An 18,675-nucleotide genomic window follows, 5' to 3' on the forward strand; every position below is an offset into this window, starting at 1 on the left:
TCACTGATGCACTGACTGAATTAAATAGCTTAGAAATTAGTTTAGTGGTTCTAGTTTATACCTTGGGATACAATAATCACTCTTCCTGGAGATAAGCTGGCAACTATTTTTCCCTGGAAAATTAAAGACAATTTTATAATTGTGTTAGCTCTAAATAAGATGATAGTTATAAAGTAAAAAGTATGACATAGAATCTATTATCACAGCTTTCTGTTTTTTATGATTATTGAAAACTGATGAAGTTTAAGAAAGGTTCTCATGGATTTGGGAAATATCAGAACCAAGCGATCAACACACAATCCATTCCATAATTAATGTAACATATACCCTTTAAGACAATCAATGTGACACTCGTTTGAACTTCTAACACACAGCTTACTTGACGTTACCATAACATTGTGGACAGAAATTAAAAAATAAAAGCATCCCAAGAGATGAGTTCCTTTTTGGTTAGCTACCACTGTAAGTAATTACAATAACGATTGCTACTGCATCCTTACTATTTATTTGGCTCTGTGGCAAGTAGATGGTATGCTTTATTTAATATTTAAATAACCATGCAAGAAAAACGAGAAAAAACAAAACAAAACACAAAAACCTTACCAAAAAAGTAGATTGCAATTTGCTCCACTCACATTGCTGAGAAGTGGTAGACTCTAGCTCAAACCTCAGTGTAACTGACCCCAGCACCATTGCGCTGGTCCTGCTTCTGATTGAATAGTTCTCTCTACAAACCACTACTTTCAGGCAATCTCCAGCTAGCCATTTTTTAGTCCCTGGGGTTCCCTATGGGGGGATGACCTATATCATTTGCCAAGTATAAGGCAGATACTGAATCAGTAAAATTTACTTTAAAGGCACAAAAACAGGGCATCTGGGAGAGTTTTATGCTTACTGAAAATGTTACCTGTGAATCATTCATTAATTCTAGTTATAAAAGAGAAATCATTCACCTTCACTACAGAATTAGAAACAATCAATGCAACAGAAATTTTTAAAAATTATATTTAATACAAGTGAATAGATTAGAAGATCTGAAATGTTATAAAGCAATATACACAATGAATAAATAATTTGCACAGGAGAGTCATGTCTACATTACATAACACTGTCTAGTATGGGAATACTTAAAGTAAATCCAGTGATAATGGAGAAAGTCCATAAAAATGCTAACCTGTCTTCCCTTGTATGAAATTGTTCAAGTATAAAAATCCAATACAGTGTAAAATAGTATTCAATTTAGTTTAAGAATAAAAATGGCAAGTATTGCAGTTTCAGAAGAAAAATGGAAAGCAGCATTTAAAAACTACATAAACTACATGAGAATAGTGGTAAACTAATGAATTACCGGTAAATGAGATCTACACGAGCAAAATCAAGAGAAGTAAGCATGAAACAAGCAATATATCTTGTTTAAAACAAAAAAAATCTAAAAACTAAACTAAAAATGTGTTCATGTAAGAGTACTCTCTCATACAGTGCACATATGAGTTTAAATAAATCCAAGTCAACATCTTAGTTGAATAGGTTAATATTTAATATGCTACATCTAGACCTACTAAATAATTTATGCCATGAGATGAATACATAATTTTACAGTGTCACATCTAAAGTTCCTTTCTTTAGAGTGCAGCATAGTAAAACTTAAAAATAAATATCTTAAATAGCATTACTATTAAGGCACAGTATAAACCACATTATCATTAACCTTTGAAGAATTGTAATCTCAGTAACCTCGTTGTCTCATGTACTGTTTTCACTAATAAATAGTCTTAAATATGACTCTGAAATAGATACTAAAAAGTGTAAAATTATTTAAAAAGGGGGGGGAAAAATAAATGTCCTTAAGACAGTTCTGCAAACTTTGCCTGCCTTTATTCATAAGCCACGAGTCGACACAATAAATAGAAAGTGAAGGCTGTTGTAGTAAAAGACTGATCCTATTTCAGAATCAGAATTGCTGACACCAGCAGATACAAGTTTCCCAAAATTGAAACAGGATGGGGAGAGGGATTAGAATGTGACAAGCTCATCAAACAAGCACAAGTGATGTGTTCTTTCCAGAACTGTGTGTGTTATTGATTGTCTGTACAGCTGTTGCACCCATTAATTCCACATCACTTGTTCCACAGTCCCACTCATCCACAGGACAGATGAGAAAATAGCTTTGGTGCCTGTCCACCATTTTACCCACTGCCACGTTCCCAGATTGATTGTTCGATGCCCGTTTTTGAGATAGTAAGAACATTACCTTCTTACTTGAGGAAAGTTCCATAGGCCATAGTGACTGCTAAAACGACAATCAGTGCTTTCACCATTTTGTTTGTAAAAAATCTGCTTTTAAATGTAATTCAAGCTACATATTGCTCGCTCTGTATTCCCTGGTTCAACTAGATTCAAATAGCATTTTCTAACTTGTAAAAGGCAGTTTGCTTCCCTGATACTATAAAAAGAGCAAAAATAAAAATCCCGTTACAAAAGTGAAGTTCCATTGTTACTCCTGGCATCGTTTCAAGCGGCCTTTCATGTACTCAGGCTCTTTGGGATCGATTTTCACAACTGTGCCCATTCCCCTCATTCTCAACTCTTTCTCAACACTACCTGGAGTATAAAAAAAATAATGATTCTGCTTCACAATAGCATCACTTTTTTTTTTGTTTGTTTTTTTAAAGCTGTTAAGTCAATGTTAACTCTCTTAATAGCTACTAAAAATTGGAAAACTGGGAGGGAAAGAGAAAACAATTCAACTTTGATCAGATGGCTGGTCTATTGCATTCGGTCTGTTTGCAGCTGCTGAGGCTGATACTGGCCAAATGCTGCAGCTGCAGCAGCTGCTGCAGCGGCGGCAGCAGCTGTCCCAGGTGCTGCTGCGGTGATTGGCTGCTGGACCGCGTAACCGTAGCCCCCAGTGGTCACATATCCCGCAGCGGCTGGAGAGGCCGCGTAGGGGTACTGGTCATAGGCGGCGGCGGCGGCGGCAGCGGCAGCTGCAGCGGAGTACTGTGCGTACGCAGCTCCAGTGTAATCGATGTAAGGGGTGGTGGAGGCCGCAGCTGCTGTCGGCTGGACATGTGGAATGACCACTCCAGGCTGCACAAAAGCCTGCGGATAGACATAGTGGGCAGGTATCCTGTTGAGAAATGGAAAACAAAGTCAGGCAGTAGTCACCTCCTATCTGCAGCGTTTGTTGTTCAGAGATAAGACAAACTCAAATTTAGTGGTTATTATGAGCATAGGGTTGCCACGATATCTGCTTTCTAGCGATCTGTCCAAAGTACTCGGGCAGGAGCCAAAGTCATGGAGTGTGCTGTGCCCCCGAAAGAATTTGGCAAAAGTTTGATGACACCTTCCCTGCTGGCACTGTCACTTATGATTGTTTGAGGCCATTAAATATCATTTATTAAAAGGTTAGGAAATAAATCAAGGTTCATGGGGGCTATGCACATAACATGCTTAATTAAGACTTTAGAAAATCTTGTAATACGTTCGTAAGAGGAAGATGCTTAGCAACTAGAAAAATTCTTAGCCATTACAGGACTCAAAATGGAATCTGTAATCATTCAGTTCTGTGGGGTGATGGCCGGTTTGTCAAAATTAAAAGAAAGTTTAACAAAATCCATATATTGATTATCATGGCAACCCTACTTGAAATTGCTATGCAGACTCAACACACATTAATCTCTCTGCAACCTCAGTCACCCTTATTAAAAATAATAATTAAAAAAAAGGAAGCAGGCGACAAAATAAAAAAAAGGAGTTTAAAAGTTCACAAGTGTGGTAAACACAGCAGAATCACACTTCTCAAACGAACTGAGTGCAGCTCACTCTGTCACAAGAGGCTGTTGTGGGAAGCTACAAAAATGCTATTAACATTCATGGCAGTGATTCCCAAAGAGATGTGCAGCACACTTTCTTTCTTTCTTTCTTTTTTCCCAGACAATTCATAAGGACACAACAGTCAACCAAACCTGTTTGACTATCAGGCAACTGAGGGTCAGCCAGCTTGTTTATCTCTATGCAAGACAGACAGAAGGGGTTTTGGGGAAATGATGAGGTTGAAGGAAAAGGTACGGAGGGGAAATACAACTAAGTATTTCTAGACTTAATAGAAATTTAAAAGGCTTACATAATAAGGAAACTTTTTTTACACATCGACTAACTCTTGTTTTATCCTTCAAATGAACAAACAGCTTTATCAGCATATGTTTAAAATCTGCCCTGTTAATATTTTGTACAGATCAATTGTATGATTATGCATTATCCTGCAAAGATTCAAGAAAGTGAAAACAAAATCAAGTATCTTTTAAAACTATACATTCACAGATCACATACAAGACAGATTCCAGTGACCTCACTAAAAGGGTGATTAGGTTAAAAAAATCACAAGAGGAACTTAAATAAAATCCCACACATCTCAACGCTCACTCTTGCGATTCATTAATGACCACTTTAAACACTACCATGAATATCTGATTTATTTTCATCAAAAACAATCTCCATCAAAACCCCCTATAATTTCCAAAAATACGACCCTAGAATGCTATCCAGTTGTCTGTGGACAAAGTTAATGTAGAAGAAGTATAAGCCTAAGTAACAATCTTCTGATATTAAAGAACTTAAAACACAAAACTGCACATTTATATTTTTTGAAAACAGATTTTGCTTTGCCTGTTCAGAGTTTTACTGAAAGCACTCATTAACGAACATCCATGGAAAAGATGAATTTATCACAAAGGGTAGTGAACTTTGACCCCAATGATAAAAATACACTCAACTTTACCAGACCTGTAGATCTTTCCCAGTGCCAGGAGAAACGACGTCATGGAGTGTTTCTGAGGACACTTAAAGATGTTCTTAACTGTTTGTCAGAAACCAGGCGCGTGGTCATGCATACACTCAGAGCTTTGCTGTAGGTCAGGTGACTGCTTCACTCACAGCGACAGGTGTGGCTTTATGAAACACTGTCCCCGGAGGCCACCGCGTCCGCAATGTGCAGACATGGCTAAGAGAGCCTACTCTCATGCCAGTTTACATGTGGTGATAGACAGCAGGGGCTGCAGCCGGGCTATTTTTGATCCTGTCATGCGACAAGGGTTTCCAGTGGGTAAAATGTCTTTATAAGGCCAAAGTAAAACATCTATCAGCGGTGAAGGCCAGCCAGTATGAATCTCACTGATACCGAAACATTAACCCCGTGTACTCCCAAGTTCCTGGGACACCATGGTAAATGCTAGGTTCCTACCTTTGAATTCATGCATTATCCTACAAAAGGCAGGGCTGCTTAGGGAACTCTATCTCTGTATTTCCTCTACATTAACAAATAGTGATGATTTGATAATTCCCAGCAACGAAAGTATAAATAAAGTTCATTGGACTATCTGACTCCTACATGAAATTTGGCAAGGGTTAGGAAGACATCTGGACTGCAAATCAAATCTAGAGCCCTTTTAAGCTTAGGAAAAGGAGAACCCAGAAGACCATGGACAGCTTAAAATATCTCCATTCAGCAAGGAAGGGAGATTTGGACTAAAGGTTAAGGTGGCCCTTTGGAAGCAATTCCTGCTTTATGGGTTCTTTTTAACAGTCTGAGGACCCCGTTAAGGCAATTTGGGAATCTCTCTCCTACTAAATGTTTTCCAACATCCTTTCCTTCAATTAACCATGGAAGGTGCATTCCTAGCAGTTACAAAAACACCAAGCAAAGCAGATACTTTCAGTAATTCTCAAAGAAAATTTATCACATTTTCTTTTTCTTCCCATCTCTTCAAGCCCCACTAACTTCCCTTTGTGACTTTTAAAGCAACACCCTAACTGGTTTCCTCTTTCAAATTATCACACAAATTGCTTACCAAGTTCTCTTCTCATTCACTTGTTCAAGGTAGTTCAAGGGAGTTCAAGGTAGTTCTTGGCTCCTAACATCTATAACAAACTCAGTGAAAATTTCTTAAACCTTGGCATTCTAGGCCAAAATGTCTAGAATGCTTCTGACTCCAAAATATCTTCCTAGTATTTCTTTTTACCTCTTTTTTTTTTTTTTAAAGTTTTCTGCCTTTATTTATTTATTTATTTATTTGGCCGGGGCTGGGTTTGAACCCGCCACCTCCGGCATGTGGGACCGGCGCCCTACTCCTTGAGCCACAGGCGCCGCCCTCTTTTTACCTCTTTAAAACCCAAATCGGCTGGGTTCCTTAATGTTTACTGAACATGCTCCACATTCCTAAATCCTTATTTTTTCTCATGCCAACCAATTTTCACTGAGATGATAATCCTCATTTCTACCTGTTGAAACCCCAATCCCACTCACTCTACCTTAAACACTATGTTTAGGGCTTTTAGAAATTTGTTTTATGTTTAGTCTCACATTTTTCATATGTACAATGGACTAGTAGTTTCAACCTGAGTTGCTGTGCATTAAATAAAACTGTCTATGAAAAGCACCTACAAAGACAAATACAGTAGGTACTCAATAAAAAAGTTCTCTATCTTCCACCATCCTTTAAAATCTAGGTCAACTACTTCCTCCATGATGACTTCCTGAATCCCACTGACCGATGTCTCTCTCCCCTTATCTGAAGCCACAGGGACAGCCCTTCCTGATGCCTATCAGTTTTATTTGTAGGTTAGGAGAGAGAATGGAGTGATGTCTTTTTTGGCTACAGCTGGACAAAGAAAAAAGAGCCCAACTTTTGGGGTCAGGCAGACATGATTCTGAAACTGCAATCAGTCCTGATTAACTCCCTGGGGGGAGTTAATTAACCTCCCTGAGTCTCAGATTTTTTTCACCCATGGAAAGGATATTAACATTGCCTTTCATCAAATACTTATTGTGACAATTAAATCGAATAATTTTTTTGTTTTTTGGCCGAGGCCGGGTTTGAACCCACCACCTCCATATATGGGGCCAATGCCCTACTCCTTGAGCCACAGGCGCCACCCTAAATCGAATAATTTTTATAAATCCCTCACCATTACCATGTAGCAAATGTTTGGTTAATGTTAGTTATAATACTTCCTGCTACCCTCAGTAGACAGTATAAATATACCAAGCACAGTGTTACTACACCTAGCATAAAACTCAGCTTAAAGGTGTACCGAGTAAAAGTTTATGCTCACCCTGATCTAAACTAGCCCCGAAATTTCTACTCACAGATCTATAGGCTCTCCTTTCCAAGGTTTCAATAAAAAAACTTCTTTCAAACATAAATTATAAGGTATTGCTCAGAAAATTCACAAGTTTCTCAGTATAAGCCCACAGTGCTACATTAGAAATCCCTTCAGGCCAAGCTTTTGTCTTTAAAGGCCCAGAGTAATCTGAAGGACAGTTAAAGACCACAATGAAAACAAAAACAAAACAAAAAAACCTAGTTCAATTACTAGAATTTCAAACAAATCAAGTAAAATAAAAAATGCTCAAGCTTTTTTTCAGGCCTAAAATAAGAACATGTAGCATTCAAACAGAATTTCGGATGACCAGGTGTGATTAAATACAGATGCTAAGAATTAGAACAGTGTTGAAAATTCAGTAAAAAGGAAGAGAAAGTATGTTTAGTTCACTTGAAATGCTGTCTATTTCTAGTAAGAATCTCAAGTTCAAACAATTTGTGAGCACAGTAATAATCACCATCCTTGATAAAAACAGTTAATATTAGAAGAGATGAAAAACAAAAGGTTACTATCAAAACATACTTGATTGAAGATTTCCACAAGACACGTTTTACTCTGGTGATTCTTATTTTCTTTGTGTCACCTTCTTTCTTAAGGATATGTAAGGACTACCACAACCAGTCCAAATGCCTGTGCCTCAGCTCTCAAGACCCTCCATAGACAGTTTTCTCCATGCACTGAGCCTTTCCTTCCCTTTGCCTCTGCTTACGCTCACTCCATCCTAGACCCTTCAGACATATCCAGTCTTTGTTTTTCACCTCTCTCAGACATACCCATTGGTACGAGTCTAGTTCAAGTCCACCCTTCCTCCACAGCCTCGTCCGATTCCTCCACCCCCTCTATTTCTTTGCTCCTCTGAATGCCTTTTGTACTTGAAACAGTACAAGTCATTTAGCAATTAGTAATTCTTGATTGGTTTATGTTATTTTTGATTCCCAAACTAATGCTCAATTTCTCATTTTGCATCACCCATTGGCATAGTGAAAAAATAAACACATGCAACTACCTGTTGACCGATCTAGTTTTATCACTATTTCAAGATTGTTTGTGAGCTCATGACTAAGCTCATCATTGCATATTCTGAAGTACATTCTCCTCCCCAATCCCATCTTAAACAGACAGTCTAGACCAGTGACAGAAATAGGTGGACCCATCAACCAAACCACCATCTGTTATCAAGGTTGGCTTGAACGGGGCTTTGATAAATAACTATGGACATATGAAGGCCCTTTCTAATCATATTGAAGAGAAGACTCTTCCACAGCTAAAAGAAAAAAGAGCTGCCAATAAGAGTGAGGTACTGATATGTTAAAGAGAAAGTTGTAAGAAGGTGGTCATGGAAAATATAACTTGATTCTTCCAAGTCAAATTATTATTACTTTTTTGGGGTATATTTTTGGAGACACATATGGTAGACATCTGTCTATATCAGTGATTTTGAACTGGTGTGTTACGGCAAACTGGTATGCTGTGAGAAATCTTAAATGTGCTGCAAAAATTTTTAAAGATCATTAATGCAATTATTTTTGAAAGAAGTTCAGAGCACAGTAAGTATATTTGTTTTTTTCACTCTTTTTTTTTTATCAACATAATTTAAGTGTGCGCAGAAGTTTAACTATAGGTTCAAGTGTGCCTTGGGATCAAAAAGGTTGAAAAACACTGATCTACATAGACAGATCCAGCCTTCCAGGTTACCCAGGTAGATGCTTAAGTTCCTAAGCTAGACAAGAAACTATTGCTGAGAGTAAAATGCTCCTTGAACAACTAGAATGTTTAAAAAGAAAGTTTAAATCTGTGACACTAGAGTTACAGGAAAGTTGATAAGGTAGAACACAGCCAAAACAGATTCTAGTGTCTGGGATAAATTATGGTGGAAGGTGATCTCCTACCCATATATCATGTCTGAAGAGAAGGGAAATGGGGATCTCAGAGAGGAAAAGCTGGTAATTGCAGAACCCAGAGATAACATAAATATGAGCAGGTATTCATCTGAGTTAGGTCTGAAGGGTGAAAGCACTATACTACTCAAAAAAAAAACTAGCTAGTGTTAATGAAATCTGGTGAGAATTGTTGAACCTTTAAATTAGATGGCCTAAAAGTGTATAAACATTGCAAAAGAAAAGAACCCATTCCCAGAAAACTCCCCATAAAACAGAAACTTAAAACATGCAAGCAATGAAATCTGTATTCTTACAGAAAGAAACCACACAATTTAGCACTCACTACAAAAATATGGTTAAATGGAAGTCACAGGCTACAGCTTAAAAGCAAGAAAAAAAAGACCCTTTGCTTCCCATGGCAAAGTCAAAAGTCAACACCCCTCAACACCACCACCAAAACCAAAACACAAAGAGCCCCTTCCCCAAGGAAAAGAAAACACTTTCACTACAGCTCTTTTCAATTAAGTAAAAAGCACACAGTTTAGCTATCAACACCACTTCATTACTGTAATAAATAAAATAAAGCACACGAAGGGCTATTGACTATTGTGAAAAATAAAAACAACACCAACATCCATGCATCGTTAATCACCATCTGAGCTTGTGTGTCTGAGTCTACTGGTTACAGAGTTTAATTCCAAACAGAACTATTCCACCTCTTATCATCGTATCCTTCTGATCAGTTAGCTTAACTGTATACGAGCCCTGTCAGGTTAGAAAGAGATAAATAAAATTGAGTCAAGTTGAACAGTAATAATGGTGATGGGACACAATTGTCTTGTACACAAGTCATACCTGGTATTTTTTTGTTTTGTTTTGTTTTGTTAATCATAAGCTCAAAATTTGTCTGCTTTGGAGGCTGCATACTTGGTCAGATAACTTGACTCATCTAAAAATATTTATAGTATCAGCATTAAAAATATACAAACATATATAAATATATATAACCAGGAACATTCTGTGACATGATGATCTTATCTGTACATAACAAAGAGGCAGGTTAACAAATGATAGCCACTTAGGAAGGCCTAATTAATTGACTTACCCAAAAGGTCTCTGTATAAGGGCCGGATGTAGTTGTTGAACTCCAAAGGCAAAACCTAACAACAGAACATACCACATTTTCTATTTGTGCATGCTTAGGTATTTATCACTCCTACATGTAAAATGCAATTACAACTTTCACTTAGAAAAGATAACTATTCTTTTGATACTTTAGGACAGATATCGTATATATGTATTTTAAAAATCCAGTTTTATAAATGCTAAAATAATGATCCAAAATAATGGTTTTATTGATCCAAAATAATGGTTTTAATCAGCTAAAAGTGGAAACTTAAAAAAAAATCTGCAAAGTTTAGTTGACACAGAAAATGAGACCAGGAAAAAATACTCATGACATAAAACCAAGGACTTGATGATAAAATTACATGTCACGAATATTTCTGCAATTCTGCACCACAATCTATAAAAAGTCTTTGGAATATTCTTGGATGCTTTGTACAATGCTTTGGAAGATTATGGGTTTTACAGTATTAAAAATTCACAACAACAAACTCCTTTTCTGGATAATACATATACACAATTTGTATCAGGCAAATGCTTATCTTTTTAAAGCCTCTGTATATTTGTACAGAAACTGACCTTCCTGACAACCTAGTTTCCTTTTAAATCTGTTTGGATAGACGTGTCAACCTGTTTCCAAAATTTTAGAGGAAAAGACTTAAGAGTGAAGAGCACATGATTTGATCAAAGAAGTAAAGTTGCTTGCCCAAGGAAAAGACTATAGTTGTTCAATAATCAACTCTCAATTATTCGTGCTAATGCAAAGGGCAGTGTTGTAAATAACCCCAAAGGTCATGTTTTCCCATAGACAAAATGCTGCTCCGCTTTGGCAACTAAGGGCTTTGAGTAAACTATTTCTCATCTCTAAGCATCAGTTTCTTGATCTGTACCACAGAGTCACCGTGTGGGTGAAATCTATTTTCTTTGATTGCTAATACTGTGATTTTACGTGAAAGCTTCACCATTCAGATACCACCCGCACCCCATGCTTCTCTCAGGTCAGCATTCAAGTCAGATTGCCTGAACACAGTGCAACTGGTGGTAACACCAGACAACACTGGGATGGAAGTGCATTAGCTGGAGTTGGCAACTTTGACTCATATAATCCACATATGAGTTACCTACAAGTGGCTAAAAATTGGAAAATCAAGAGACTACAAAATGTAAATCATAAAGAACACAGATGAGTTGAGACGACTGCGGACGTCCGAATGACACTCTCCAGATCTATTTTTGCACACAGGTAGATCTTAAGTCCTGAAAGGAATATTTATGACTCTCACTTATCTTTAATGCTTTGGTAGCATAACTAGCCATGGTTCAATTTTACTGAACACAGGAATGGATCAGAGAGCCAATGTCTTCTGAATTAGGGAATCTTTTTGCAAGCAGGGGGTCCTGGGAGGAAGAGAGAGAGAGACCTTTCTCACCTGGTTGCATGATCCTTGGTTTTGCTCCTAAGTATGCCAGATTCACGTTGGCCTTTCTGCCATCAATGATGGGGTTGGGATCCTTGCAGGCCCTTTCAGCAGCAGCCCGGTCAGCCATGGTGACCTTAGCAACATACACACATAGACACAAATACATAACCTCTAAATTAACCCCTAAAGGAAACCAAGAATCACACTGGAGAAGCCATTCATGATAAAACTGAGATCAAACTTCCTTTCTTTTTCTTTCTCCTTGAGCCCTTGTTTTAAAAAATAAAAAATGAAAAAGGAGAAGAAATTAAAAAGAAAGAAAGCCTCCACCCCCACCCTGAAGTATTAAGGGTGCCAGCAGGGCCTAGCAGAGATTTGGAAGCCTAAATTCTTAGAACTCCTCCAGAGCCTCCTTCCTCCCAACTCTCCCTACCACTACCACCACCACCACCCCCTCAGGTCACCACTCAGCCTCAGAGGCACTGTTTGCTTTCAGGAAAGTCCAGCCTCACATCCGCCCAGTGCTCCCAACCACCCGCAAACACTCCCCAACCACAATAGCTATTGTCTACTCTGGGGCTCACTGCTCTCCGGCAGCTGAATTTTCACGTTTAAATCTCTAGGAAGCTTAACATGCTGTTTCAGTTCGGCAAAGAGCCACAGGAATCATCTATTTAAAGAATCTACCTTTGCAATTAAAAAGGGGAAAGGGGTGCCGTGAGGGAAAGAGCCCTAGACCTCATGGGGTATCCCCTCCCTGCCCCAGCCAGAACGCCAGAAGACGCATTTTTACAAAGCAACAGCGCGCGTGAACAACCGGCCTCCAGCCCGGGAATGCAATTGTGCGGGGCTGCGCCCCCTCCCTCCCATCCCCCGGCACCCCAAACCCAACGATCATTACAGTTCTCTACTTCCACCCCTGCCTTGCCCAGCCCTCACTGGGAACCGAGCGAAGCGGGCGCCGGCCCTGTCCCTCAGCTCCGCCGCGCTCAAAGTTTCAGTTCAGCCCGGAGCGAAGGGGCAGCGCCGCTCACGCCGGCGGGGCCCCTCACAGGCACTCGAGCCCCTCACTCCAAGCTCTGATCCCCGGGGTCAAGCGCCGCTCAGTCTCTCCCTCCACCCCCCACCATCGGTGCGACTTACAAATCCATAGCCCCGGGACTTGCCCGTCTGCCGGTCGGTAATGACCACCGCCTCCTCGATCTCCCCGAAGACCTCGAAGTACTTGCGCAGGCTGGCGTCGGTGGTGTGGTAGGGCAGCCCCCCGACGAAGATCTTGGTGTACGTCGTGTCCTTCTGGGTAGTGTGCATCTTCGCGCCCGCCCCGCCGCTCGGGCTCCGGCTGCGGCTGCGGCTGCGGCTCGGGCAGCGGCTGCGTCTCCTCCGGCTTCGCGTCTCCCGCACCCTTGGGCGGCCGCCGGGGGCCGAGGGAGAGCCCGGGGGCGAGGGCGGCGGCGCGGCGGGGGCGAGCAGCCGGGGGCGGCCGAGGGCGCTAGGAGCGCGGCTTCCGAAGTCGCCAGCAGCCCTGGAGATGTGACTTCTCGCTCTCCTCCCGCCCCCCCTGCCGGTCACCGTACAAATTCTCTGTATCGTCTGGGCTAGAATCCGGTTCTATAGAATGTGCAAGCGGTTTCCACTCACCCGGCGGGGAGGTCAAAAATGGAAAGAGCGGGTGGTCCTCCGGCGAAGATGGGGGGCGCGTTTAGAGGTAGATTTTTCCTTCTTAGAAATTAGGTGTGTTGGGTGGGGCGTGGGTAGGGTCGGCGGTGAGAGCGTCCGAGCGCGGAGGCGGGCGCGGGGCGCGGCGGCGGGGCCCGGGGTGAGGGACTCCGCGCGGCTTCGGTTCGGGTCGGTCCCTCCCGCCGCGGGAGCTGGTAGACGACTGCTGAGCGCAGTTCTCCGCCGCTCTGCTCCCTTCCCCCGCGGGTCGGGGGTCGGCGCCCGGCTGGGGAGGGGGGCGGGCCGGACGCCTGCGATTGGCCGCGGCAGCATCTGGGGCGGCCGCCGCCGCCGCCCCCCAGCTGTTGCGAACAGCTGCTTCTCTTGCGGCGCGGCGCTGGGTCGCGGGCTCGAGCTTGGTAGTCAGCGCCGGGGTAGGGCTGGAGGCCGCCTTGCTCTCCGCGTTGCCTGCTCTAACTGGTCAAAGTCCTAGGGACCTGGGCGCAGCCCCAGCCCGGACCTGGGGCACGGGGACTGCGTTCGAGGAGGGAGCTGCGTTGTTTTCCAAAGCGGACGACGCGAGCTCTTCGCGCTAGGCCTCGGTGACCGGGCCCGCGACCTGGACTGGAGAGCTGGGGAACCCGAGGCCTGGGGCGATTCACTGAGAGGCTAGTCCCCTCCCAGGCGCGGGGCCCGGAGGACCTCGGCCACCGATATCGAGGGTCTGGAGAGTTAGAAAGAGGGCCCCTAACTTTCCTTGGCCCCAGAGAGCCAGTGCTGAGGAGAACCAGAGAGGTAGAGCCTGAAGGGAAAAGAAGACCTAGCGCTGGGGGTGCAATTAAACCATTAGCTTTTAATTGCTCACAGCTCAGCCAAACGAAGTAAGTGTAGATAGATACCTTTGTCCACTAGGCACCGTCTTCTATTTCAGAGCATCATAAATTAGTACTTTAGCCCCCACAGTCACCAAATTCGTCTTTCCTCCCTTAGCTATTCGTGAAGATTGGTACAGATGTCTCATGATAAGTCCTCCTTTCCCCCCCGCTAAGCAAAAAATTAATCTATTTCCTTCTATTTGAATTACAAGACTATTTAGTGACTCGACCTTATCTGTTTTATCGGGATGTAATTGTAGAAGGTATAATTTTTGAAATCAACTTGTTATATAACCACTGATTTTTACCAGCAGACCTGAAAGTATTTGTAGAATACAGTCCACCCCACAGATATTTATGACTACATAAGATTTTTGCAACGTCTTTTAATCAAGAGTAAATTGAATTAGGACTTAAAATCATTTAGTCATATTTGAGGTTTGGATGAAATATTTAATGTGAGCATAACATTTCAGCCACCACGGTCGGTGCACAATTTCCTGTTAAGTCCTTTTCGCCAGAAGTCCACCCTAAAGTCCCTGCATTAATTGTCCCTGAGTGGCACCATTTATTCCCATTAAAGCAGTTCAGTGTGTTAACCTGTTTGAGAGGCACATACTCAGTTCTTCCCAGGGCACCTTTGCAGTTAACCCAAGAGGTTAAGAACCGTTGCATTTGTAAAAGCTAATGGGAATGCAAATATTCTTTGTGCAAAATGTTAAATCCCATTTTTCATTCTGCTGACATTGGCATGAGGCTAACTTTTTGAGATCATTGGTTCCTTAAGTTTGAACCCCCAATAGAAGATAGGGAGAAATAAGAAATTTATCTAAAGTTAAAACAATTTTTTGATCCAATTAAAAAAATAAAGTATTTTACAGACAGATGAGAGCCCGAAAGTAAAATTGTAAACAATGCCCTTTCCTCATTGCTTGAGTAGAGGACAGGTTCAAAGGGACTCTATCATGAAAGGTAATTTTTAAAAATTAGAAAAACAAAGCAGGCTGTGAAAGAGAAGAGACACATTTTTTAATATGCAACATCCATCTTGCGGTGTCATTTAAAGAATTACTGTTCGTAGACGAGGCTCGGGCAAAACTCTTGTATAAAGGGAAGATACTTACCGAGAAGCTCTAGAAGGTTATCTTTGGCTGTCTGGCCTCTTTGCCTACCTGGACTGGGAGCCCACCCTGGAGAGGACTGTGATAGTTATCAGGGAAGGAGGGTGCCTGGGAGTGTAGCCAGTGACTTGAGTGTTCACCAGGTAAAGTGGTGAGATCTAAAAGAAAATTCTGATCCCAGGTTAGAATACCTGTGTGGTGGAACTGGCTTCTGAAAATAAGATGTTTCCCTGCCACTATCCCAGGGGAAATAGTGCAGCTGCCCTCTCTCCAATCCCATGTAACCCCTGATGGGTGTGCTTTTATTCTAACAAAAGGAGCAGCAAACATTTGATAGCTTTGTTTGAAACTTTTATTTTGTGTGAAATGATGTCTAGATATTCCCTAATTTTGATTCCAGTGATAATTAAAGGATTACTAAAACACTGGTATTATGTGAGTCACTGAGAACAAAGGTTAAGAGTGATAGAGATTCCCTATTTTCCAAACTTATTTAAACAGCAGCCACAATTCATACCTAGTTCATCTTGACAAACGTTCCTTGAGTCTTCCCTTTTCCCCTGAGCACCTCCTGCCCAGGCAGGCACCTGGCTAGGCATTATTGATGCCCACTGTGGGTTTTGTTTCACATCTACACAAAGGTGGGCACAGTTACAATTGCTAGGTCCATTCTTGGTGGATTTATGAACCTAAGCCATCAAGCCATGTAGGCTTGGGGCCATAAAATCTTTGTGAATTCAAAGTTTCAAGGTTATTAAATACCAAATATTTCTGTACAATTATCCATTACAAATTCAGGTTTGAAAAACAATACTTGGGTAATCCTTTTTGCTTTCTCAGCTGCTTTTGGCAGCGAATACTTGTATATTCACAGGCCTTGTGCAACATGATGTGTGCTTCTTTGGAAAGAAAGAGCCATAAAATACTGTAAAAGTTATAAATAGGTTCCAAGCTTGTCATATCCAAATTAGTACATATGGACGGTCCTGGATTCTTGGTCCCCACTCCATGGCAAGATCAATATTATTTTATTACTTACAGTAAATTATTGTCCACTTTGTTCAAAATCTTTATCTGACTATTAAAGGCCAGAACCAACCTCACAAGTTTCACATTCATTTGTCTATTTTTTCTTTTTCCCCTTTCTTCCTCTTAAATTAATCATGGAAATCAACTCCAGGCTCACAGGCTTTACAAGAATTTTGAAAAAAGAGAGTAGTATTTCATGAAGATTGAGAAATACTTTTCTGGCTTATTGAGGCTCCTACTCCAAATATATTATTGCTTTGGACAATAAGCCACCTGAGAGCAGGGTGACTCTCATAGATGTCACTGGATCTTCTGCTGGTCATTTAAACTCTTCATGGGGTTCTACACATAGTTAGCACAAAGAAGTATTTACTGAAAAGAACTGATATCTTAAAGTTATCTACCTTCAGGCTTGATGGGACAAAACATGTTCTTGATTAAAACTGACTATCAGCAGCATGTTTAGCCTGGGCACTATTTTTGTTTTAAATAAAAATATGGCTTCAGTAAAGTCTTTTATTTGGGTTGTTTGGAAATGTTTTTTCTTCTTCTCAGTATCTGTGAGTATTCTGATGTAAAACCAACAGACTTTTTTTTTTTGCCTTTTGAGAAGTCCCATCATAAGCTATATTTCTGTTTCTCTGGGTGGGTGGGTAATTCTCCTTTAGTAATAGATAACAAATGTGCGTAATAGGTTATGCTGCTATTTTCGTGTGCGGGAAAATTGCCAGCCAGAAACCTAGTCAGTTCAGTTCAGACCCACCTCTGAGGGACTTCTATTTGCACTACATTAAACCACAGCTAAACTGGTAGGTAAAGCAAAATGGAAATTTGTAATAGTTATTCAGTTCTTACAGTAATGTCTCTCTTTGAAAATACAAAACCCAGAAGGCAGAGGAGGGTTATTTGGCAGAGAAGGCAAGGGCAAATATCAAAGCGCAGGGGGACAAAAAGGTTCACTGCCAACTTTAACCTGCCAACAGTTTCATCCTGCTGGTGTGGAAGTGGCTTTAAGCGTTCACACACTTTAAATTCTATTGTATAAATCTTAAAGGCAAAGAAGAAAATGCAAACATTTTAAACCCACTGTGTGCTTCTTCACATTTTAAACTCAGCATATGCTTTGGTTTTAAGTCTTTAAACAGTGAGCCCGTGAGCTGCCAAGTTATTTTTAGGGAACTGATGATATTCTCCACATGTATTGAATGACCTCTCTCTTGATGACAGATTCATTCTAATGATGTTGCTTGTGTGCTGAGCAGAGGACACGGTGGGAGAAATAGCCCTGGATCCCAAGACCTGAGACCTAGGGCCTAGTCCAGGTGGTCATTAACCAGCTCTAAGACCTTGTTTGGTTTTACTCTGTTAAAAAGTACAAGTGTGGTTAGAAGAAGCCCTCACGGTCCTCCCTGAGCAGACACATCTTAGAATAGAAGGATGCTAGTCTGACCCTTTATTTAGAAATGTCTATAGCGGGTCACCTCGGATTTAAGAGACAGCTTTATGTTAATACTGGAGTGTTATTTATTAACTTTTTAATTTCAGCTGCTTGAGATCATTTTTTAAGATTGATATTTTCTCTGATAACAAAGGAAAGGCATATTCAAGATAGAAAATTATGAAAAAGCCTAAAAATATGCGAAGAAGAAAATAAAAATCATCCATAATTCTAATCCTCAAAATAAATGTTGCCATTTTAGCATATCTAATTCCAGGCTTTTCTTGTATATAAATATACGCATATAGTGTATAAACATAAGTCACGTTCCACATTCTCTTTTATCATCATCCTTTTTTCACCTACTACCATTTGTTAAATGTAGATATAACTTAGATATACTCAATTACACAAATTTAAAAGTACAGGCTGTTTTTTTTATTAAATTGTTTTAATTGTTAGGGATTCATTGAGGGTACAAAGAACCAGGTTACATTGATTACATTTGTTAGGTGAAGTCCTTCTTATAATTGTGTCCTGCCCCCAAAAGGTGTGTCACACACTGTGACCCCCCACCCCCTCCCTCCTTCCCTCTCTCTGCTCTTCCCTTCCCCCACCTCCTTCCCTCTCTCTGGTCTCCTCTTCCCCTACCCTCCCACTGTGTACTAGGTCATCAATGGTCCTCATATGAAAATTGGGTAAAAAGGATTCTTGCTTCTCCATTCTTGTGATGCTTTACTAAGAATAATGCGTTCCACTTTCATCCAGGTTAATACAAAGGATGTAAAGTCTCCATCTTTTTTAATGGCTGAATAGTATTCTGTGGTATACATATATCACAGTTTGTTAATCCATTCCTGGGTTGGGGGCCATTTAGGCTGTTTCCACATTTTGGCAATTGCAAATTGAGCTGCAATAAACAGTCTAGTACAAGTGTCCTTATGATAAAAGGATTTTTTTCCT

At 40.8% G+C, this 18,675-nt stretch overlaps 1 protein-coding gene across 1 annotated transcript; it reads right to left on the reverse strand.

Annotated features, from left to right (window-relative positions):
* Window positions 1-991: 991 nt before the first annotated feature.
* RBM24 (RNA binding motif protein 24) lies at window positions 992-12,932 on the reverse strand. The gene is made up of 4 exons (XM_053603324.1): window positions 12,734-12,932; window positions 11,600-11,723; window positions 10,150-10,204; window positions 992-3,130 (listed from the first exon to the last, which is right to left on the reverse strand). The coding sequence occupies exons 1-4, from the start codon at window positions 12,899-12,901 to the stop codon at window positions 2,767-2,769; spliced, it is 711 nt and encodes a 236-aa protein (XP_053459299.1). The 5' UTR covers window positions 12,902-12,932; the 3' UTR covers window positions 992-2,766.
* Between the last annotated feature and the right edge of the window lie 5,743 nt (window positions 12,933-18,675).

This window comes from Nycticebus coucang, chromosome 9, assembly GCF_027406575.1.
Source record: "Nycticebus coucang isolate mNycCou1 chromosome 9, mNycCou1.pri, whole genome shotgun sequence".
Taxonomy (NCBI): Eukaryota; Metazoa; Chordata; class Mammalia; order Primates; family Lorisidae; genus Nycticebus; species Nycticebus coucang.